The sequence below is a fragment of the Doryrhamphus excisus genome, linkage group LG6 (genome assembly GCF_037039965.1).
Source record: "Doryrhamphus excisus strain RoL-2023G ecotype Guam linkage group LG6, RoL_Dexc_Guam_v1.1, whole genome shotgun sequence".
Taxonomy (NCBI): Eukaryota; Metazoa; Chordata; class Actinopteri; order Syngnathiformes; family Syngnathidae; genus Doryrhamphus; species Doryrhamphus excisus.
This window is the reverse complement of record NC_136362.1, coordinates 4398754-4423108: the sequence shown is the minus strand read 5'-3', so window position 1 is coordinate 4423108 and position 24355 is coordinate 4398754. Positions and strand designations below refer to the sequence as shown.

At 44.1% G+C, this 24355-nt stretch overlaps 1 protein-coding gene and 1 long non-coding RNA gene across 5 annotated transcripts; one reads left to right on the top strand and one right to left on the bottom strand.

Moving 5' to 3' along the window:
- Positions 1-527: 527 nt before the first annotated feature.
- On the bottom strand, positions 528-16786 carry LOC131138166 (uncharacterized). Of its 2 annotated transcripts, none has more exons than XR_009132056.2 (6): positions 16695-16786; positions 11812-11944; positions 11562-11685; positions 7209-7303; positions 6756-6920; positions 528-2918 (listed from the first exon to the last, which is right to left on the bottom strand). It is a non-coding gene; the product is annotated as an uncharacterized LOC131138166 (long non-coding RNA). The 2 variants fall into 2 exon arrangements; XR_009132057.2 differs by having other exon boundaries at positions 6756-6917.
- bicd1a (bicaudal D homolog 1a) lies at positions 2459-22795 on the top strand. 3 transcript variants are annotated; one of them, XM_058086838.2, is made up of 10 exons: positions 2459-2948; positions 11425-11637; positions 12895-13047; positions 13330-13824; positions 17341-17733; positions 18634-19392; positions 19808-19959; positions 20031-20241; positions 21722-21807; positions 22296-22795. In XM_058086838.2, exons 1-10 carry the CDS (start codon positions 2733-2735, stop codon positions 22414-22416), a joined length of 2799 nt encoding a protein of 932 aa, XP_057942821.2. In that variant the 5' UTR covers positions 2459-2732; the 3' UTR covers positions 22417-22795. The 3 variants fall into 3 exon arrangements, with proteins under 3 accessions (XP_057942821.2, XP_057942818.2, XP_057942820.2); XM_058086835.2 differs by having other exon boundaries at positions 2460-2948; positions 21732-21807; XM_058086837.2 differs by lacking the exon at positions 21722-21807 and having other exon boundaries at positions 2460-2948.
- The last annotated feature ends 1560 nt before the right edge of the window (positions 22796-24355 follow it).

Here is a 24355-nt window from a genome sequence, read left to right as displayed (position 1 = left end):
GCTGGTATTAGATCATTAGATATGTCAAAATATAAAATTAAACATAATATACGTATGTACATTTATACCAGGGTAATGTCATCAATGTGCTCTCTTCCGTGTCCCAATCAGAAACCTCGGATGGCGGCAGCGTGCTGGCTGCCATGTTGCTCACACGAGTCGCTGCAATCAAGATTGTTCCTCACAGCAAAGTTGCCCCCCACATTTTGGACATGTTACAGGAGTCTGTATTTTGACCCTCTAGGGAGCGACAGCCCGAAAGGGACCACTCCTCCTGTACACGATGACACAATCAGGTTGTGACGACAACATCACGATGGACTAATACTAATATACTGTATTGTTGTTTCTGCACTCCTGATCAAAATGGTAAGATGTTGGATCTTAAGGAGGTCGGAGAAGGAAAAGGCGGCCCAGATCAGGATGGCGCCCCCTCAGGTGGGATCTCCTTGTCATGTCAGATTGGAAGCCATCCGGACCGCCAAGGTTCAATTTTTCTCATCAGAGAGTAACGTTTTCCTCCACCTTTAAATGTCCTTTTTTTGGTGCTAATTCCAAACAGGCAATCTGTGGTCTTCAACTTCTGATCTGCTGATAAACAACCCATTTGAATTTCAATTTCTAACATTTTTTGTATCACTCCCATTTATCCTGATTGCATTTCAACGCTTTACAACCGCCTTAACATCCAACAGTGCAAAAGTACATTTTTGCAATTTCTTACAGTACACCCAATCTATTGCACTATACAGTAATCCAAATATCCAAATGTTTTATTCATGAAATGTGCATTCTGATTCCAAGAATATATGCGTACGTTTCAAACCTGGGTGTGCATGGAACATGGACATACTGGAATGGACTTTGATTTCAAGTAAATGTTTTCATTCAACAAATCAAGCCATCACTGTTGTTTGTCTACACAACAAGCCCACCGATGGCTTGCGCTTTGTGCTGTGGAATTTTTATTTTCATGACAACACATTTCTTTGTCAGAGATAAGATAATGTACGCCTTCCTTCTTCATCTGTTTGACTTTCTGACAACCTTTGCTTATCTAAATTTAAGCTTGTAAACTCAGGTTACTGGCAGGTCAGCGGGGGAAGCTGGGGAAACATAATAAGGAACCAACTCATTGGCCAGTCAGACTGGTAAATATGTTATGAATGACTTTTGCCAGTGTGTAATTGTAGACCTTATAAAGTCACATACAGTACACTGTAGATACAGTATGTGTCGGGTAACTTTAACTAAGTGAAGCAACATCCATTTTAATAATAACAACCTTTAAATAATAACATTAAATAATCATTATTTTGTAAAAATACATCTCCATTAATAATTTAGTACATTGTTGGACATCACTCATCATTGAAATGATCTAAAGCAGTAACTGTGCAGCATCTTTCAGTAGTTTGCAGTACCAGAATACCCCATATTTGATTAGGGTTTGGGTTTGGCATGACTAAATCACCACTATCTGATTTATTACTGCCCAAAACAGTAGTGGTCTTGGGTGAGCCACTTGGAAATAAAAATATGTAAATAAGTTCAAAGTGACAGTGATGTCTGGCCCAAAAAAAGGACAAAAGGTCGTCGGAGCTGCTCCTTTCTCTGAAGACCTTTCAGGTAATTGGCAATTATAGTCAAGATAGTCCAACACAGGCTTCGCTATCAACACCCTGAGATGACTAAGCTGATTCAATGTGACAAGGTTGTGAGTGCAGTTAAACTTTTCACCCGGGTCATAGCCTCTGTTTATTGCAGGGGTGTCCAAAGTGCGCCCCGGGGGCTGTTTGTGACCGTCAGCTCCGGGAAAATAATGAGGGAAAAAAGTTGAACTATTTACAGTAGTCACATAAAGCAGACATGCTGGCTGAATGTATATAAGGCCTGAGCATAGGGGTGTCCAAAGTGCAGCCTGGGGGCCGTTTTGGGCATTTCTTATTGTCCCCCGACACGTTCTTAAAATATAATTGAACAAGAAAACTCTGAAAAGTTGAAATTTCACGTGAATAATGTAATATGAGGGAAAATTACATCATGTTAGAAAAAAAAGATTTTTCTTTTTAAATGAAGAACAACGAATAAAGGTGATTTTTAGATGCATTCAAAGTTTGGATAAAAAAACAACATTTTGAAGGACGTTTAAACATTTGGAAAATTTAAATAAAACAGCAAAAATAGGGGGAAAAGCTCTTTTTAAAGTATATATATATAAAATGTCATATTATTTGTGTATCGATATGTGTGGTTTAACAAAGTATCATCCTTTGATTTTTCATGTGACCCGTTTGAACCAGCCATGTTGATTGGTGCTGTCGTGTGCTCTTGAACGCTGCAGTGGAGGTCTGTCGTGATGATGAACTACACTACACCGGGGGGCGTTTGGAAGCTTGCACTGAGACCCGAAGGCCACCGGATGGCGCCCTTTCACCCATGAATAAGCAGAAACGACGCTGTTTTCGCTCAAAGTACACGGCTTGATTTATACGCTTCTATGGTTGTTTGTGCTTTTTCCCGGTCGCTGGGGGAGCCACACAAGTATCACATCTCGTTTTAATTTGTTTCTTTCCATTTGCTGCCTAGCCTCCAGGGAAGGGGGCGGATATTCCGCATCTCCACCCTCCACCCCGCCCGCCTCTGCACTGGAGGAAGAGAGAAGGAGGAGAACCGCAGACCGACCGACTGGGCGGGAGGAGGTGACGAAGTGTGCCGGACAGTGAGGGGCGATGGCTGCCGGTGCAGGATGCGGGGAGTCGGTGGACCAGTACCGGGCCGAGGTGGAACGACTCGCCCGGGAGCTGACCGAAGCGAACGGGGAGAAGATCCGTGCTGCAGAGTGCGGGCTGGCCGTCCTGGAGGAGAACCAGGCGCTGAAGCACAAGTGTGCAGAACTGGAGAGCGAGCAGGAAGCTCTGAGGAAGGAGTTGGAACAATTACAGGAGGTAGGAGTGCTTCACTTATTGCAGGCAGGTGAGACCAGACCATGGTGGAATGAACCCACCTGAGAGAAACATGAAATGTGCCTTTCAACTTGACTGTGTCTCCTACAGATGAAGAACCTTTTGTTCATGCATCATCTACTCCTATAGTCTACCACTTTCCACATGTACTCCTTAATGTAGTGTATATTTACTTTTCTCTAATATCCTTTCCCAGTTATATCTCAGGTATATTAATATCGTCTTTCCTGGAGGTGTTTTGTCCTCAAAAGTAGCAGCATTTTGACACCTCAGCAATTATGGCAAAAGTGCAGCAGATACTTCACTAGAGCTCAGTTCAGAGAGCGTCAAAGGACTACATTTTTCCAAGAATCCATCATTACTGGTTCACTGAGATGATTACAGACTCGGCAAAAAATATAAACGCGTTTGTGTTTTGGCTGCCATCTTTTATGTAAAACATAGCACAACATAACTCTCTGAAAGATTGTTGACAAATCTGATAATGAAACGTGCTCATGCTCATATTGTGAATTTATTCCCCCGCTATTTTAAATGTATTCAAATAATATCGTAACTTTTTTCAAAAAAAGTTTTCTTGTTAAGAATGTACCTCAGGCACGTTGGCACCCCCTGATGTAAACGATACCAGTCCTAAATGTGAGGATAAATGCAGACTCTACATGTGTACATAACGTTAAGTTATTAATTTCACACATATGAGTTATTGAGGCCGTAGTTTGCAGTGGTGTAGTACTAATACTGCATTCACAAAAGCTCTTCCTAGTATTTGGTGCCGTCCTAAGCCACAAAGACAATGGTCCGCATGCTGAAATATGATCAAATCTACCGTCCATGTCCGTTGTCATCTCTTCCTTTCCTCCTTCCTTGTGACCTCTTCCTTCTCCTGTCTACTCATCGCTCCGTGCTCTCACTCTGCACAGGCAACATTTTCCAGAGGTGATATTACTTCCACAAAAAAACACCTCCCAGTCCTATCCGTGCGTCGCACGCCTCCATCTCCAAAACACAGCGCGAGCTTGTTTTTGATATTGTGCTTAAAAGAAATAACGATATTTAAAAAATATACAGATATTGCTCAACCCTAAATGTCTTCTATTGTAAAGCACATTCATTGGTAAGAAAGTGGATAACTTTTCTAATGCAGCAGACTGTGTACACTATGCTAGCAAATATCTAAAGACAAAGCTTTTAGCATCAACATTGTGGCTATTTGCTCTACTTCACATTCACACACCCTAACTTCCATATTTTCTCATGCACAAGTCGTCAAAAGGGGATAAAGTCTTTTTTGGTCGGCTTTTCGGGGGTTCATTAAGAGCTTTTTAGTAATAGTCGCATCTCCATCAGGGACGGCTGCAAGGACTACACAGGGAATTCGTGTAGTGTTTGGGGACAGAAAGCAGTTCCTCACTCTTTATTGTCTTCTGCTAGTCCTTAAGCCCCCTCCCCTCATTCCCACTGCATGCCCCCCAGCCCCAGCACTCTCTCCATCCGTGTATGCCCTGGATGTTTCTGGAGTGCTGCCTAAGCCATGACAGAGGCCCATTACTGGCTGGTTCTGGCTTGTTAGTGCTGTCTCCGGGCAGATCAAGCTCTCATCGGGCACAGGAAGAAGTACAAGAAGGAGGAGGAACGGGAACAGCCTGACTGAACTTATAAACACGCAGATGTTACAATTATCAGTATGATCGGTGAGCACAGCGTCTCTCCTGTCATGAGAGTCATGTTGAATTAGTTACACGTAACTGCTTGAGGAACTTCTCAGACACTTTCTTCGTGGATAATGTCAGCATGGCATCAGTCAAGGACGATAAGCTGTGCAGGTTTTGCACGTAAATATTTGATGACTGAAGAAGAAGAGCGTTATTCCTTGCTAATGTATGGCCCAAGTACAGAGGCAGTATGAAGACCACAAATCATGGAACACGATGGAAACTCTAGAGTCAGACGCCACTTGGGTCAATATATGCTGCTAACATTACAAATTCATACAGTGGTATGAATATGTATGATAGTATGATAGAGTATGTTGTTTTTGTGTCAAAAAAGTCAATAAACCGTCGGTTAATGAAATGAAAATCCTTACATTGATACAATTGATGCAATACATCACTGGAATACAGTAATCTTATATTCCTTCGTTATTAATAGTTAGGCAATGAAAACCATTTACAATATTCTAAATATATGTCTTTGACATTATTAGAGCTCTCTAGAGATGGAATAACACCCCTATAGTATCAAACAATGTAGTATACATGTATCATCAGAGAAAATAAGCTATTTAAGACAGCCCTGAGGTGACCTTGAGTTGTGGCCAGTCGCTGAACAGTATCCAGTCTGTAGAAGAAGAAAGCATCTCAACCAATCAATCCTATCAATGGAAACTGTTGCTGAGCTTATCAGTGGGACTGATGGGGTGCCCAGGAGGATACATGGTGCTCATCTACCAGCATGCATTTCTAGTTTCAAACAAGAGATCACCTCTTGGTTATAAATCATTGAAAGGAGAAGTCAGGGGTCATAAATCAGTCAGAGGATGCATTACAGTTTGTCTTTGCGCTCCTCTTCCATTAGCTTGCTGTGGTGGAGGAGCAGTAAAAATAGACGAAAGCAGAGGATCAATAACATCCTCAGATGGTTGTGGTACCTCTTTTCTTCCAGTTCAGTCCCCCATCCCCCTCCCCCTACGCCTGTATGCACCCACCCTTTTGTATGCCCCCCCCCCCCACACACACCCTCGGAGAGAAGTGGGGATTTTGCATGAATCTCACCTTTGGTGGGGTCTGAAGTGAGCTGCACGCCACATGTATGTGTTCCAATGTGGCTGTGCTAATATCCAGTCAGTAGGACGGATGCAAACGGTGTTGTACTACAAACCGCAGGTGGCCTTTGACCTCAGCAACAGGCCAAGTGATGCAGCTGAGCGCCTTGATACGGTCCTCAACGCCCTTTAATGTGCTACATTGTTTTGTGTGCCAGTGTTTTCATGCAGAGGCTGAGGTGAAGGTCATTCGTCAGCACCTTTTCCCCCGCATGTGGGTGTCTCGTGTCAGTAAATGCAGCAGGACAAAGGGTGGAGGGGTGGAGGGGTGGAGGGGTGTTTGGGTGCGGATGTTGTGATTGAGAGCGAGCCAGTGAGAGAAGGGCGGCCGAGCGACAGAGTGGTGGTGTGTGACTCCAGTGCATCACTCAGATCCCTTTGTTGTTTCTGCTTGTATGGTTGTGTTGATGTAATGGAGAAGAGGGCAAGAAGAGCCACCCGGGCCCCGCCTCCATGGAATGAGAGGCGGGACATAAACAGAAGAGAAGTTTCATTTTCAGCGCTTTGTATTGAGTTGTGGACTCCTATAGAGCAGTTACACCCGATAACCCACGCAGAAAGCTTTCTAGATCTTCCAGGTTCGGCACCTCTTTCTGCAGTGCTTTCGTGGGCTTCCTGCTTCCCACCCATTTACTCCACTCCCGGCCCTCCTTTAGATACGCCCACTCCGCTGGGATTGGTCACACTCCCAAGCGCTCCCAATCTGCAGTCCATATAAGGAAGTCCGGATCGCATCGATGTCAGTGGAACTTGGAGTCAGAAAAAACTGTAAAACCGAGCGTGCAAAGCCATCCCAAACTTTTTTAGCGCTCACACGATAGCTACGTAGTTCTTTCACGATGGCGGCGGCGCTACTGTGATAACAAGTTTGGTTAAACATCCCTGGGTACCCTGGGTCGTCATGAAGCGTCACCCATCAAGTTACGCCGGCATCGGTCACAGAGAGGAGGCTGTGGACTCACCGTCAATCTCTGGGATGGCGGCCGCTGGCTGGGTTAGGGTTAAAACTAGCGAGTCACTCATCGGAAGCCTCATGAGTCGCTTCCACCAGGCTGCGGTGTGCTGTCTAGTCTTTCCATCGTCTGTCTTTGTCTGCCTCAGCTCCTCCTCCCCAGCCGACAATTCTGCTGCAGAAAGGCGAGACGATGTTATCAGATGAGTCCATTGTGCATGACTCGCTTTCTCGGATGCAGCGAATACCAATACGCATTCTATTTTAGTCATGCATCGTCCGTTAAATTATTATTCATTTTATTAGGGCCACAATGAAAAGGAACTAGAGAAAGGGCATAATCAGAGAGTGAGGAGACATTATAGGTCGCTTTCCACGCTGGCGACATTTAACTGTGGGAGGGGGTGGGGGGGCAAGATCGCCTGAAGGCCATGTATGCCGTGTGTTATTGTGGTTGACTTACCGCTGGTGTCCTGGCAGGCGCATTACGTAGCATGCAGAGGGTGACGGTGGGTATGACACAGTTACAGATGGTCCAGCCTGTTAGCACTTCGCCGCCTGCACAAAACATTTCAGAATTTCATGTTCATAAAGCAAGCTAATTTGCTTCTTGATTTAAAAAAATCTAAAGGGGATGTACTGCTTTGTCATTGAACTGCTCAGTTAATGACCTGATCTCTTTGCCGTTATGGTCAATCAGATGACCATGTCACTGAGAGGGAGCAAGATCAATTAAGAGCCATTTTTCAGTCAAATCTACCAGCCAGCAGCCCCTTCATTGTCTATCAGCCAAGCACACAATCGGCATTCTGGGAAGCCGTCCAACGTTCGTTCTCCTCATGAGAAGATTTGAGCCAAATGCAATCATTCTAACAAGATGCACCTTTTTAGCTAAAAGCGTCCCGTCCTTGGCAGCCCATCCAGTGTCACGCAGCAGATGTGGATCTTTGTCAGTCACACACATTGTCCGCTGTAAGGCCAATTAAGCCTTTTTGGGACACTAATCCCATTATAATATACTTTTTGTAGATAAGACGGGAAAAGGCACTAAAGTGGTTTTCAGAAAAACTGATGAAAATGTTAATACCAGTTGAAAAATTGCAAGAATTTGGATTTTGCACTGTTGGATGTTAAGGTGATTCTGAATAACGCTTCTACATGCAATTACTCTCAGTATGCAATTTATTTCAAACAACCAATAAAGTCAAATAAGCAGCCATTTTTCTGATGATTTTCACTGATGTTTCAAGGCATACAAATTATCCGTTCTTTTATAATCAGCAGTCGAACATAGAAAAAGTTTCAGGAAAATATCAGTTGCCGACTAGAAAAGGTAGAAAACTAGCTTTTTGTGAAAAGATAAATTTCAAGCAACATCACCACACTGCCATTTGACGCCCCTGCACAACCTGAAGCCAGCAATCTAACCTTATTTAACAACACTTACAGTTTTAATGGTTGATTTAAAACTCTATCATAACTGCACAGTGAGTCAGCAATGTTTGCTCAACCACAGCGCCAATTTGTTATGTGCAACAAAACTGTAGGGACATTTTGCTGAACATTTTCATTGCAACCTGGGGTCTACTGGGGTCTGGACCGTAAATTCCAAGCTAAAGGAGTTTACCCTGTGTCCAGTGAGTGAATGTGTGATATCCATGCAGGCTCTTCTAGCATCAGATGACATTTGCCACTATAACATTCCCCCATGTTACTATTTTTAACTATCAACTGTGACTGCAACGCCATGGCTTCTGGGCCCTGATCACCCAGCTTTACCCTACTTGTGCAAATGTGCCTCTGTGTGTGTTTTTTTTTTTTTATAGATGACACATCTCTTGACTTAGCAATTTTCCTCATGGCTGGAATCCACATGGGGACGTTTCCTGGTCCTTAACAAGGACAAAATATGTGTAGAGGGCATTTTCTCACAAGCTCAGCTACAAGGAATATAAATGGAAATAAAATCAAATATATGAATATAATATGCAGAAATGAAATTCATTAATTACACAAATCATGTATCTTGTCATTCATATTCCTTCTATCGCCTCCTGGGTATTTTGTAGATGCTTTTCGTCCTCCCTGACGCAGACAGCTGAGCGGCGTTCCTGCAGGTCTCTGTCTGTGGTACTGAAATCCCTGATGTAGTCGATTGGGCCGACCATCTGGATAGGATGCCACTGTACGTGTGCATGTGTATGTGTATGTGTGCCAATCATGACAACTGTGCTTCTTATGAGCTGACTAATACGATTTGGGCGTTCCATAACTTCGTCGCTACATGACTTGTAGTCGGGATTAGAGCTCAGCAAGCTGCCTTTTGGAGGACATTTCCATCACTTTTTGTGGCACATAAAAAGAATAGAGTGCATCCTGACTCAAATCCACATTTAACAGATGCTCAACTGGTGTTAAATGAATATCTGGGGTTATTGATTTAAAGCATCAATCCACAAGGAATAGGTAAGGAAGGCCAATGTGTGTGTTTACTCAAAATGTTCATTCCAAAATGGACTCCAAGGCAGACCTGATACGCGCTGTGAATAATGGAAGAAGGTGACGATGGATGTAAAAATAGATACGCTTACACACAACACTGCAGGGGACATCCCAGTTCCCCTGACTCCTCATTAGCAGCCTCCGCAGATGGGGAAGGTTTTCAGGGTTGCACGCTCCCCTTCCCCTCTGGCCCTTTTACACTGGGTCCCACGTAAGCTACTCTTTCTATAGCCTGAGGGTGGGAATACATGCAGGGGCCACGCCATTGTCTGGGCTCTATCCACTGAGGCACCCCGGGCCCAGGAGCCTGAGGTTGAATGTGTTGGTGGGGCTTTTGGGTCCAAAAGACCCCCCTTGCACTGACTAGGCCTGCGCTGATACAAACTTTTCACTTCCAATCCAATTTCAGTATAGCAGCCTTGAATACCCGCCCACACTGATATTGATCCGATATCAGCACGGATCATACGTACTTTATTTCTTGTTTAGGAGCGTGGAGGGTTAGGAATGGCTGGATCATTTGATATTACTAAAACAGGGAAGAGTCATTCATTCTTAATGATTGGAGTGTTTGGGGCATGCCCAGCTGGGGGAAGGCCCTGGGGCAGACCGAGCACACACTGGAGGGATTATGTCTCATAGGTGGACCTGGAGGAGTCTGGGCTTCCCTACTGAGAGACTTGAGGACTTGAGGGGTTGGGCAACATAGACGGGTTGTGTGCCAAGCAGGACTCAGGACACCGCCGGGGTCATCACGGTGATGGCGGCAGCACGCGTGCATTGTCAGTGTTTTCCACATAATTAGCTGGAAAATGCAGAGCTGTCACTCTGATGTTTCTAGCCGACGGGAGGCTGCTGCAACAGCAACAGGCCGCTCAGAGTCTTGGGAGAGCAATGAGTCATCACGTGTCACGTTCTGTGACTCCCTCGTGTGTGGAGCACTGGCCAAATGGGACACAGCGACTTTTAGGAAAATATGGATATAATATATATCATAGTATTCATGGTAGGTTCATTGGAGACTCTCTTTTGACAGTCTGTACGTACTCTGTGATTGGATGGCGACCAATTCAGGGTGTCCCCACCTTTTCTTGTAATATCACGTCTGTGTTCTCATAATATTTTGACATTATTATCAGAATATTACAACTTTTACCCTCTACAATTGCAACTCTATTCTTTGTTTTGTTTGTTCCCGCTCAAAACCTTTTCCACCATCATTTTGTGAGCGACAGGAGATCAGTATATCCACTTTGCTACCTGTGTAGGCTCCAGGCTTCCAGATAACAATCTGGAAGTTATTTGTTGGACAGTTGGTGTTCAGTCCAGTCACAAATTCTCCCTTTTGTGTTGTAAATCCAGTAAGTGGGGCCCAGTGGGGCCAGCTTTTCCCTGCGGGGTTGAGCTGTGGGTGACCGTGCTGCTCGGACACTGGCAGCCGCGCCTCTGAAGTCTGAGCTCATTCAGTCAGAAAGTGCTTTGCATTAATTAAAGTTTTGTTCTTGTTATCGTTCACCGCAATCCCACCGGGGTTCCCCAGGGAGGGAGAGGGGCACGAGGCTCAAACAGCAGAATGTGTCAGACGTGCAGTTTAAATATGCATTTTTTTAAATAATAATAGACCAATAATAATCCAAGGGTTATCAAATGGTGTCGGCCTGGGACCACATTTTCTGTCATTTATTGCTATTATTTTTTACACATATATTTAAGGCATTTTTATTTTAAGGATTTTTTATTTTTTTACACTTTTATTTAAGGCATTTTCCATTTTTTATTTCTACACATTTGTTTAAGGTTTTTTTCTTGTCTATTTTAACATTTTTTTTCTAAAATAATTTACATTTTTATCATTTCTGTTCATTTTGTGATTGATTGATTCTTGTGTGATTGATCACAGTGAACTAGCTTCCTTGCTCAGGTGTCTCGCTGCTTGGATTTCAACCTCAGCACCTTTTATCATGACACGTCAGCCCTCGGTGCTGTGGGAACCTGTGTCAGGAAAATGGGAACAGCGTATCTATTGATCACAGTGAAACCTCATCCCTGGCGGATAGAAGGCCAGTGTCGTTGAGCTGTTGCCTCGCTGACACAAGTTAGCAAAAAGTACAATCCCAAATGAGCGTGTTGATGTGGAATGATATGATACTCGACCTGACGCCACGTCATTTTCTCAGGCGTTTGGCCAGGCCTACAGCAACCAGCGGAAGGTGGCCGAGGACGGTGAGAGCAATGAGGAAACGTTACTGCAGGAGTACGCCTCCAAGGAGGCGAACTACATGACTCGGATGTTGGAACTGCAGACGGAGCTGACCTTGAGTCGTTCTGTGGCTTCCAATGCACAGTCAGAGAATGAGAGGCTCAACGGACTCGGGCAGGAGCTGCGAGAGGTGAGTTTGCAGAGAAGGTTTCTCCCCAGATCAATGTGATAAGATGAACTGAAAATGAATTGAACTACGGCGGTTAGCTCAAGATATTTAATGATAGAGTTTTGCATCAAAATCTTATGAAAAAAAAGCTAAAGTGTCATAAAGTTCCCTTTTTGGCTTCTTTCTTCTACTCACCAGCGTAGTCATCCCTGAGCACATTCCACCAGTCGCCAGCAAGCATAGATGGGTTCCACTGTCCCTGATATCCTTTCTCCATAGCTGCTGGTGGAATCCTTCCCGTGCTCATCACTCACTTCCCCACAGAAATCTAGATGGGAATACAAAAAGTGTATCTTCAGGGACGTATTGCAGCCAAGGGTTTGGAGGTTTGCCACCAGCTGCTTATAATTATCTGACAAATAACAGACCGTATTCAGCCACAAATCAGCGTGATTTATTCATCAGTATATTAAATATTTATTTAAAAAAAAAACGTGAAAATTCCAAAATTGGAAGCACAAAGTGGCGACGGATTAAAAACATGACACGGTGTATATGGGACCATTTGCCTACAGTATGCACATGCATGCCTGCTGACACTGTGGCGGGCAACACAGGAGTTCGAGTCGAGGTCAGACACCGGGGCCACGACCCCATTGTGGGGGGCAAATCCAGTGCTAAGCTGCAAAATCAGCTAAATGCCCCGAGCTCGGCAGGGGCACAGTTGGTCAGGCTAATTGCGTACACCATTAAAACCATGCGTTTATTTTAAAATGCCTAGAAAAAACTTCCATATGATTACACAAAGCCATGATTACACATCACGTTTATTCCCCCATTCAAACGTGCGTAGCTGCATACAGTGTACTCGTACTGTAAGGCCTTCAAAGTTCGGCCTCTGGCTTCAAGAGTTTAGGAGACGCTGTCAGCTACTGTAAGCCTCAAATTGTTTCATAATGATCTTCATTTTTTTTTTTTTTTAGTTCAGTGTCTGTATCTTGCAGCCTTGTCCGCGGTCATCCTACACACGCGCAGACATTATGAAACTCTGCCAGGAGAATACCATCCCCAAGACTGGATTTATTATTAGAGGTCTGCGTATGCATTATATTCATCTGCAACCACAACAGCCAACACAAACATCCAAAGAGGCCATATACTATATGTTTACATCATGTTTTTGCAGTGTATTCATTGTTCTTATTATGTATTCAACTGCTCTATGCAAACCACCAAAGCCTGATGGAAAGTGTCCCTTTGTCTCTTCCTGTGCCTCAGAGCAACGAGATGCTGGAGCTCCAGAGGAGCAGGATGCGGGAGGAGATCAAGGAGTATAAGTTCCGAGAAACCCGGCTGCTTCAGGATTACACGGAGCTGGAGGAAGAGAACATCACCTTGCAGAAATTGGTCTCTACGCTCAAGCAGAGCCAGGTCAGTGCTGAGGCCATGTAATACCTGGATGAGGGATTTGACCCTCTGTACACCATGCAGTATGTGCAGGACCACTTACAATTGCCACGGGGCTGTCTGCTAAGTTGTTGTTACCACACGCATCTTTACTAGCCTGAGCCCACCTAAGACGAGGCCATGGACCAAAAATGTCAGTTATTGCTGGAAGATGATAGCACTTAGACAGCAATCAAAGGTATTGCTCTGTCGTCCCAGCTTCTCATGTTATTTGGAGTTGTGTTCCTTTTATTGAATTGTCCTTAGGTGGAGTATGAGGGTCTCAAACATGAGATTAAAGTGCTGGAGGAAGAGACGGTTCTTCTGAACAGCCAGCTTGAAGACGCCTTACGTCTGAAAGAAATCTCTGCGGGACAGTTGGAGGAGGCCCTGGATGCCCTCAAGAGTGAGCGTGAGCAGAAGAATAATCTGAGAAAAGAGCTGGCCCACCACCTCAGCCTGAGCGACAGCGTCTACGGAGCAGGCGCCCATATCGCCCTCACTGTCACCGGTGTGGAAGGCCTCAAGTTCCCGGATGAGGCCAATGGAAGCGGCGGCGCCAACAGCGCCGTTCCTACTGCCAACGGCAACAATGACGACTGCAGTCGGCACAACGGCCACCTCCACACAGGTGCTGTGTTGGCAAAAATGAATGGAGATTACCGACCTGGACGGAAAAGCGAAGGTCTGCACCCTGTACCGGATCTGTTTAGTGAGCTCAACCTGTCTGAGATGCAGAAGCTCAAACAGCAGCTGATACAGGTCAGTGAAGAAATGCTTTAACCATGCTTGTCCATGCTTAAAGTCCCGCCTAATTCCACATGTCACGAGACGAGATTGGGTCCACGAGACGAGATTTTACCATTTTAAGAAAAGCACAATGAAAAAAATAAGACTGGGAACCGCGTCACAAAACAAGACATTTTTGAGACCAAATAAACCACAAATGTTATGATAATATCTAATCCGAAACAATACCAATATATGATAATATTGCAATATTTCTTTTAATATGTCCTCTTTCAAGTTGTAGCCGTTTGTAACACGTATTATCTCACAGGCAACTCGTACTGTCAAACATTTGCAGCATTTCTTGAAATGCTGCCTTTTCAACTGTATTATAGACCAGTATTGTTTTCTTTTTTTAATTAGGCCTACTGGCTCATTCGTGTTGATGGGCTCACCTTGCTGGTTATCAGTATTCCCACGCGGTAGCTGTGCTGTTTGGCTTTTTTCCTCCTAACTTCTACGTTTTGCTAAAGCAGATTTTATAATCAAAAAACAGGAAAAGGCACCACGACACCTCGCTAGTTTCTTTAGTTTGATGCTTGATGCTTTAAAACCCATCGGTTAAAAACGATGTAAAAAATTGTGATAATAATCACGATCAGACAATACGAAAAAATATATTGTGATCACTTTTCTTTTTTTTCCTTCTCACCCAGCCCTAAGTTTCAATATATAATGCTGTTTCAGAGCATAAAGATGATGCATATGGCTTTATACCACTGAGACATTGGTTGGTTAAATTAGGCCCCACTTGGCGTTCACAGTGGCTAATACATACTAATGCATCCACTGAAGCTTTAAACCCCATAATTACATAATCATTGCCTACATACCCATGATAATTAAACATTTCTGACGGACACGAAAAAACTAATTTTCCTTTTAATGCCAGCTGATATAGCAGCAGCATCACACTGGGAAATCATTTCAATGACGTCTAAAGTCCCTGAAGCTGTTATTCTGGGCAGGGTTTGGAATGTCGAACACGACCAAAGTCTGTTCAATTATATAAGACATGTTGGCATTTGCCATGTCGATGCAAAGAGCTTAGCAGCAGCAGAGATGACAGTTGTGAGGCATCTGCGTGAGCCATCGGGAGTCCTGTCAGTGTGAGAAGGATGCGGCGGGCGCAGGGGCGGGACACGGAGGCGCCCAACAGATACGCTGGCATCTTCAGGCAAGACGCCAGAAATAGACATGAAACTTTTTCCAAATGGTAAGTATTCTTATGACAAAAGCATTGAAGAACACGTGGTCATAGAATAATAAGTAATGAGGTAGTGGACTATATCGGATATTGGACATCTCCAGTAATTTATAATGAGGCTGGAATCGTTTTGGGTGCAACTATAAAGAGGGAAGACAAGACAGCAGATGACAGAGCATGAAGAGTTTCTCAGCCCAATGCCGATTTCTCTGTAAACATGATCTAAACCTATGGCTCGGGAGCCAGCTAGGGCTCTTTTGATGACTGTATCTGGCTCTCAAGCATTTCTTACCACAATAAAAATGTATTTTTGCTAACATTTTAAAGTAAACCATCACAGAAATGACTGTTAAAAATAATATTCAAAATCAACAACTTTCTTATGCATTTTAATTGGTCCATCTATATTGTGCTGCAATACGGCCAACCATATCCATCTTTCCTGATGATATTTTCCAGGTCAAACACCAAAACTTGATTACTACCTCGGTCATTGAGATGTCAAAAAAACATGTAAATGTAAACTTTCCTCCTTTAGTCAAATAGCTAAAGCCGCAGAACCAAGCCTTCTGACGAAGATGGCCAAAAGAATGAAATACGTCTACGGAGTACGGTGCAAAACTATGCAGCAGCAGAAGTTGTATTAATGGCAACAAGTATTTGATTTATTATTAGACACTGCGCTGCTCACGAAAGTGTGCTGGCCACACCCCATTGGCGTGGGGTAGTGTGCCTGGTCTACATAATTAGAGCCCATTATATCTATAATAAAATGCACACATTTTATTGCATTCAATGTTTAAAAAAATGTATATGGCTCTCACAGATACACATTTTAAAATATCTGGCCTTCATGGCTCTCTTCGTCAAAAAGGTTCCCGATCCCTTTTCTAATGGATAGGAGTCTTTTATAATAAAAAAAAATCAATACGCTCTTTCTCAGGCTAGACAGTCCTTAGACACATCTCAGGTTTTCCTGTATATTTACTCATTCACTGTCAGCAATTGTCAAAAAAGGGCTCCATACTTTTTGGCTCCATTTTTCGGCTCCATTTTTTAGGTATCTTTCAACATGTAGTTTTAGGACTACAGAAACATTGAAACTATGTAAGGAAACGTTAGGATTCTCTTCTTTCATCAGAAAAAACAGCTGTTTCTCTTTATGAATGGGCAGTAGAACATAGGGTGGTTTCGGCTAAAACACCTGAGAAAGAGCACTGATTTTTGCCACAGAAACAGGGCAAAACATGAAAAACACACGTACACTTATTATTCATGTGTGAGGAAAATAAATTCAGTGCACCCGGAAGGTGAGGTCAGCGTACCCGGAAAGCACCAGACGACTTCCTGTCTTCAATTTCAGAAGAAAATACAACTCAATCGTACCGTGATTTGTTGTAAATGTACTCAGAATGATACAAAATGAGTCACTCTCCTAATTATGAAGTTTCCATAGCATAGTCCATAAAACTTAAAATATACTGAAAACTATCTTGAAGTGGCAAAATCGTAAGTAGCTGAACCATTAAACAGTTGAACAGTTTTCGGTGTCTTCCGGTTACACAGAAGTTATTTTTCACACCCACACACATTGACGCTGAATAATATAAGTTTAGACAGACAAGAAAACTTCTACCTGCGTGTGAAAGATGGTTCGTGTGTGTCAGCGCGCAACTTCTCTCTTCTTCATAGCCAAGCTGGTGCTGCCGATCGGAGTAAAATAGAAATGTTGCCCCCTGTTGGGACAGAAGTACATTACCTTCAAGTCTGAAATTCACACACAAAATATTTGTGGACTATTGTATTATTATTTGCATTGGATACTCTTAGCTCCCTTTTTAACTTGTTTTTATATCTTTAGAACAGAAACGAGAAGACAGGTCATGTCACGTGATCATGTCTGACATAAACTGTGGATGATGGACAAAATTTCCCCCCAAAGTCCAGTTTTCCTTTAATGCATGAATGTACCAAATTGTTCGGCACAGTTAGAAGCAGTAATATAAAACTTGGAATACAAATAATTGCACTGCAATAATGTTTAACCTTTATTGGTTTGTTAATGTAAAGTGTAAGCAGGTCACACTGATAATTATTTACGTAAGTGCTTATCAACAGTGTCTGACCGTTTCATTATCTGCATTTATGGCTGTTGAAAGGATATATGTTGATTGTTTATGTTGTGCTCCCTTTCTTTTTGGGCTGTCAATGAATAATACATGCTTAATGTTGTGACAATTATGAATAATAAGAACTTCATTCCATACCATGCTGTCATGCAGGTGGAGCGTGAGAAAGCAGCCCTGCTCATGAACCTGCAGGAGTCGCAGACCCAGCTGCAGCACACACAAGGCGCCCTGACTGAGCAGAGCGAGCGCGTCCATCGCCTCACGGAGCGCGTCAACGCCATGAAGCATCTCACAGGGGGCAAAGAGCTGGATGACTCCCGGGAGAGGGAAAAACCCGAGGGAGGATCGTTGTCACCGCAAGCCAATGGTCATGGTGATGTGGACAGACATGGCTTTCAGGTCCTGGAGTGTAAGTACAAGGTGGCAGTGACTGAAGTGATCGACTTGAAAGCGGAGCTCAAGGCCTTGAGGGAGAAGTACAACCAGGCCGTGGAGGGGCAAGGAGGCGCTCACTGTAACGACAGAGTTCAAGCGCTGAGCGAGCAGGTTTGTCTTGGGCACCAAAAACAGAAAATGTATGTATTTATTGTATTCATGTTAATGGAATTATACCATACATAACAATAATATATTGGCCGACCCTTAGCAGCAACTGCAATCAAGCCTTTGTGATAACTTGCAATGAGTCTCTTCCAATGAGTTACTTGTCAAATGTCAAATGTAATGGGACACACGTCTTCCATAGTTTTCAACTTTTGTCCCATCTGACCACAGAGTATTTTCCCAAAGTCATGGCACAGGCCTTGATGTGGTTTTGGTCTTGGAGCTCATCCATGTAAGCCGTTGTTGCCCAGTTGCTTTCTTATGGTGGAGTCATGAACAAGGACCTTAAACTGAGGCAAGTGAGGCCTGCAGTGTTTTGGATGTTGTTGTGGGGTCTTTTGTGACCTATTGGATGAGTCGTTGCTGAGCTCTTGTGGTCATTGTGGTTGGCCGGGCCACTCCTGGGAAGGTCCACTGTTCCATGTTTCTGCCGTTTGTGGGTAATAGCTCTGACTGTGGTTTGCTGGGGTCCCAAAGCTTTAGAAATAATCATCTCAGTTGTATTCTCACACGAGGCCATGTAGGTTAGGATTTTTTTCTCCATTAATAATAATTAGAAATGCATTTAAAAATGACTAATATTTACATTTGTTTGACCATCAGTACTTCCCCGCCTATTCATTGCGCCTCCGCCTCACTCATCTCACTTTTTAATGTAGTTAATGTCCTACTGCACTGCAACAACATCACTATAATATAATAATTACTAGGATTCGTTTATTTATGCATAATATGGAAGCAATATTAGATCAGATAGGGCCACGCTTGTCTGTAATATCATTGCAGATACATATGCTACGCATTGTATAGCGGACAATTAACCTGCGTTAATATTTCATTCAGATAACTCGATTGGAGAGCAGCTGTCGCGAAGGCCGCGAGAGGGTGTCCAGTCTAGAGGCGGAGCTACGAGCGGCCAGCAGTACCGCCACGGAGAGCCAGGGCATGTTGAACACCGCACAGGACGAGCTGGTGACCTTCAGTGAGGAGCTGGCGCAGCTCTACCACCACGTGTGTCTGTGCAATAATGAGACACCCAACCGCGTCATGCTGGACTATTACCGCCAGAGCCGAGTCACACGCAGCGGCAGCCTAAAAGGTTCAGAAGACCCCCGAGCTTTGCTTTCACCTCGCCTGGCTCGACGCCTGGCCGCCGTCTCGGCTCTGTGCTCCCCCGAGGCCCCGCGTACCCCCATGGACTCCCCGTCTAAAGAAGCTCATCACAGCGATGCGACCACCAACGCTGTGGAGGCTCCAGCTCACCACAGCAGCCCCACCCGCCACCCCATTATCTCCACTGTTGCCAGTTTGTCTCCATGCCCGTCAGCAGTGCCCTCTGAGGCTGGGGGAGACTTGCGGAAGGAGCCCATGAACATCTACAACCTGAACGCCATCATCAGAGACCAGATCAAGCATCTGCAGAGGGCCGTTGACCGCTCACTGCTTCTGTCCAGGCAGAGGGCTGCAGCTCGAGAGTTAGCTCCCATACTTGATAAGGACAAGGAGTCATGTTTGGAGGAACTCCTCAAGCTCAAGTCCCTGCTCAGCACCAAGAGGGAGCAGATAGCCACACTCAGGCTGGTTCTGAAGGCCAACAAACAGGTAAAACCTTTCTTCATTCCACAAAAAGATCCTCCAAAGTAATAGCCAGCCTCTGGTGGAGATCCAGTATGTTTCCCTTCACCCTCGACTAGCGTGTTGTTTAAGAAGATTAAGCTGAATTGTTTCTATGACTTTGTTTTGTTGAGCAGAAAAGGGCTGCATGATGCTGATGCTGAGTTGCCGTAACACGGGGCTTCACTGGAGCTCCTGGCTGATGTCCTGTTCTTTAACCTACAGATACAGTAGATCGCCACTGTGGCGGATGGCAAAAAAGTTATGAAATACACATTACGATACAACCACACACAGACAGCAGGGGTCGTCAGCATACACGTTTGGACCAGTATTAATTATTAGTATTATATATATATATATATATTATATAGCAGTATATAAGCGACTGTCCACATTGCAGACGGCTGAGGTGGCACTGGCTAATCTGAAGAGCAAGTACGAGAACGAGAAGGCCATGGTGACAGAGACGATGATGAAGCTGAGAAACGAGTTGAAGGCTCTCAAAGAAGATGCCGCCACCTTCTCCTCTCTCAGGGCCATGTTTGCCACAAGGTGAGTCCGCACGTCATCGGTGAGGAACGGGATTAGTATGTTGATTTCCCTCCGCTCTCGTCCTTCTGCAGATGTGACGAGTATGTTACCCAGCTGGATGAGATGCAGAGGCAACTGGCTGCAGCAGAGGACGAGAAGAAGACATTGAACTCCCTCCTCCGCATGGCTATACAGCAGAAACTGGCTTTGACGCAACGCCTGGAAGATCTGGAGTTTGACCACGAGCAGATCCATCGAGGCCGCGGCGCTAAGGTGCCCAAAATAAAAAGCAGCCCTCCCAAAGTAAGTGGCATCTCCACGTATGTGCTGTTGGAAAATGGGGGAAATCGGAAGAGACATGCACGTGGCCCACACAGATTTTCAAACCCGCCAAGCCTGGTCGCAAGGGTCAACAGAGGAGGAGGGCGTGACCCCTGCGTCGCAAGTTTAATACTACATTGTGTAGTATCAGTCCAGCGGCTGCTCACGTAGCGTACCCGACATTAATGCGCCGCAGCTCTTCCAGCTGTACACGCTGGCTCTTCCGGTCACGATAGCTGTAGGTGCCGTAGGGAGCCAGTACACCCATCTTACAATCAAAGTGAGTGGGCTGCACGAGCCTCGAACCATGCCATGCCCGTATGAGCCTCGAAGTAAACAAAAGCAAAAATGACTATTGGCTGTCATTCAAATCCTTTGTTTTTGTCTCCAAAGCACTCCAAGTAATTTATTCCCCGAGCTTGTGGACAATCTATAAATATAACAGCATTTGTACAAATGAACACAGAAGAGAAGTGGATAATATTGGGAGGATTGTTGACTACATGGGGAGGCCTTCAAGTACACTTTTCCACGAGTAGGGCTGTGTAATGTTTGTTCAACAGGTGCAGTGCCCCCCTGTGGCCCAAACATGTCAACTGCATCTATTTTAACATGATCGTAATCGTAAATATAGTGATATTATATAGTGTCATTTTATTGTGTGTAAGAAACAAATAGAAGTGTATCAAACAGAAACGGAAATATCGTTTTTCACCGCCAGATGGCGGTGTCGTTCTTGAGAGGCTCAACCTCCGAAAATGTCTAGTAGTAGGCAAACATGACGTAACCTAATTAGGGGTTCTTGCTCGTTTTATTGAGAGCATGTTATTATTGGATTAATGTAAGTGTGGGAGAATGGGTATAACATTCCAAAAATGCTGCTTTGTTAGGGTGAATGTTCCATATTTAAGCTGCAATGGATGTGTGTAGCATGTTTTTTGTATGATACTGTACAAGCGAATGCAGTGATGCATGTTCGATGTGCATGCTTACTTTGTACTTTATGTATGTTTATTTCGCCAGTCCACAGGCTCAATAGGGGCCACTCTGTCCGTCTATGTGTCTCTCATGAGCGTATCGTAGGATTTCTCACAAAAGGTCATATAAGCTGTCACCTAAGCTGACATTTTGGGGGTGACTTGAATAAACCAAGAATAAATCATAATGCATCTCACGCAAAAAAACATAAAAGAAAGACATATCGATACGTCTCTGGGAGCAAATGTTATTCTTGTTAGAAGACTGCAAACTTTGCCATTTTAGCACTTTGGACTCCCCTGGTTTACTCCGACAGTGACGCTGGTTGCAGGAAAATAGAAATGAAGACTCTGTGCTTCCATTTTGATACAAATTCCTGCCAAAATTCTTGTGAGAGCACATTCCCCTGATTCCCCTGTTTTGTCTGTCTGTTTGTGTGTAAACCCCGAGTGTCACCACTGTGTGTATCTGTCTAATTTATCAGTTTCTTATAGATTGTCAGCAGCCTGCTTCCTCAGTATCGTCATTCTACTCACAACTAAGGCGAGGGAGAACCTCCCTAAGCCGCAGGTAACATGCTGTAGTAGTGCATGGAGTAGACTGTCTGTCCGTCCGTCCGTCTGTCCGTCCGTCCGTCTGTCCGTCTGTCCGTCTGTGAAGCCGCTGACAGATGTCAAGGCATGTCAACTTTTAAACCCTGTTTTGTACTGAAACGTTCCCGATCAGCAGCAGTGAATTAGGGCTCGGTAACAGAATATGACATATAATCACAAGGCCATGTTTATGCTTACAAATGCATAATTGAAGCAAAAGGTGTGTAAAATGTGCTTAATATGAAAGATTTTGGGGTAATAATAGACCCCGAAAGAGCATTATTTATTCATTGATGTGTCGACGTCACTTTTAGCTGACTTCCATGATGGTTCTCACGAATGAGTGGAAATGAATAGTATGTTCCAGTGTGTTTGTGATAAGACAATACTTCCTGCCTTACAACCCTTCAAGCCTCGGTGCCCCTTTCACTGTGACCCCCCCTTTGTGTTTCTGCATCCCCGTAGTCCTAGATTTAGGTCTGGCTTCCCGGAACACAAAGCGGTTCTGTCCAGCAGTCGGATCCCTCTATCCCCATGTGACCTTCGGAACTGCCTGGCCCGTGGACCCCAGCACCCAGGCACCTAACCCAGGCCCGGTTCCAAGTCATGTGACCGTTCCACCACCTTGGGGCAGACGAGGAATAGCCGCTGTGACAAATACAAATCTTTGTATTTATTAGGACTGATAATAATGGTGAGTATTTATTTATTGGATATTTATTACAGTATTACTTCTTTCCTTGCTCCTTGACTGTACCGCAGTAAAAGTCAGTACTCCAAGGTTGGATGATCAGTCAAAAACTGCATTGGAAATACTTTGATTGCCATCCAACTAGTAGAGTAGGTGACAATGGAAGCATTCCTTGGGTGGTGATGGCTGGATTGAAAGGAACCTCCTAACCTCACGAGTCTTCTTTGGATGCTTGGATGCTTTTTTTTTTTTTGATATATGAAAATATTTTTTTGCAAAGCATGAGATTTTTTATAACTTATTTTCTTTTTTTCATTGTATAGCAGACTCCAGAGATGTTAGTTCACGATAGGCGGATGTTTGATATCATTCTTTTCTTTATTTTAAACTGCACAGGGTCATGTGACCACATAGGGACCAGACCTCCTGTTTTTTTATTACTCTGAAACAACGTGCTGATCTTTTAAGCAGGGGTCGGGAACCTTTTTAAAATGTATTTCCGTCAAAGCCATATCATGTTTTTGAACGTTGAATTCAAGTAAATGCGTGCATTTTGAAGTATGATCATGAGTCGTGGATTTTCTTATTATGAATAACGTTCTACTGAAGCTAACCAGGAATATCTCACGGTGCTCGTCGGTATCCCTCGTCTTTCTGTGTCAAAAAAGGTTTTGCTCAGCAGAATTAGCTACTGTTTGATGAACGGATGGGAATTGACCTGTCTGTGACCCGGGTAGGCTATTGCACCATCCAGTCATAATCATGTTTTGGCTTATTTTTAGGTATAAAAACATCTCATTAAGATTAAAAATGGTTTCAGCAGGTGTTAAGAAATGTGTGAGAGCCGATGCAGTCACATCGTTGGTTCCCTACTCCTGCTTTAACGGCGGCAACATGTAGTGTATATTTGTCCAAGTTCTTCCATTCTTATCGTCTTTTCTCAACCCGTATGGTATGGTCCACATGAAAGCCCGACCATACGCTTCCTCCACGATGTATGCAGTACTGTCCAAGCACAATTGTACATGCGATATGCATCACAGCGATGATCCAGCTGTGATGTGCTTCAACCTTCACCCTTCCTACACCCTTCATCACGAGGGAACTCCCCAGGCCGTTTTATTTCCATAGCACCAACTTCCAACAGACCTTATCTCAAGGCGCTTTACACCTGGAGCAGGTCTGGGACCACGCTCTTGTGGCTCTTGGCTCTTGTTGTTGTTGTGTGAATTAGTGGTCCAAAAACATTCCCGTTGTGTTTTCAAAGCCTCCTTTGTCCATTTGCACAATAAAGCAGGACAGATGGCGAGTGACGGAGCATCTGTTTTTACAGTAAGAATAGTCCTACGTTGAGGTCCTCCTTTTAAAACGGCATTTTAATTGCTTTCACAATTAAAGAACAGATTGTCTTTGGAAAGATTTGTGTGGTGTTTTTGTTCTATTTTTTGCATTGAACATAAATGTTTAACTCATCAATGTGCCTTGACAAATATGATGGCGGTCACTTTTGATTGACACATGTAGAATGGAGTGGTGATTCTACTATTGTATTACTTTACAAAAAATATTGTATCAGGAAGCAAAAGTAAAGCTCACATAAGTGCAAGTAGGTTTTACCCTGTGTTACCTGGAGGTGTGGCCGTATGGTTCTCCTGCCGTCCACTAGGTGGCGGTAATGTGCCCTACAAAGAAGTCAGGTATCTTCCACTGTTATTTGTACACTCGTTTTAGACTTTAGAGACTTTAGTGGCCTGCTCAGGCCACATTGGAAATATTGGGCGGGGTGATTGGTGGGCGGGGCCAGTGTGACCCTCCGGCGTGACGTCACTCGAGC

Excerpts from the sequence above, each read along its gene's own strand:
- bicd1a (XM_058086838.2), top strand. The coding sequence starts at position 2,733 with ATGGCTGCCGGTGCAGGATGCGGGGAGTCGGTGGACCAGTACCGGGCC. Across the intron at positions 13,048-13,329 it reads CTACGCTCAAGCAGAGCCAG|GTGGAGTATGAGGGTCTCAA; the intron begins GTCAGTGCTGAG and ends AATTGTCCTTAG. Across the intron at positions 17,734-18,633 it reads TTCAAGCGCTGAGCGAGCAG|ATAACTCGATTGGAGAGCAG; the intron begins GTTTGTCTTGGG and ends TATTTCATTCAG.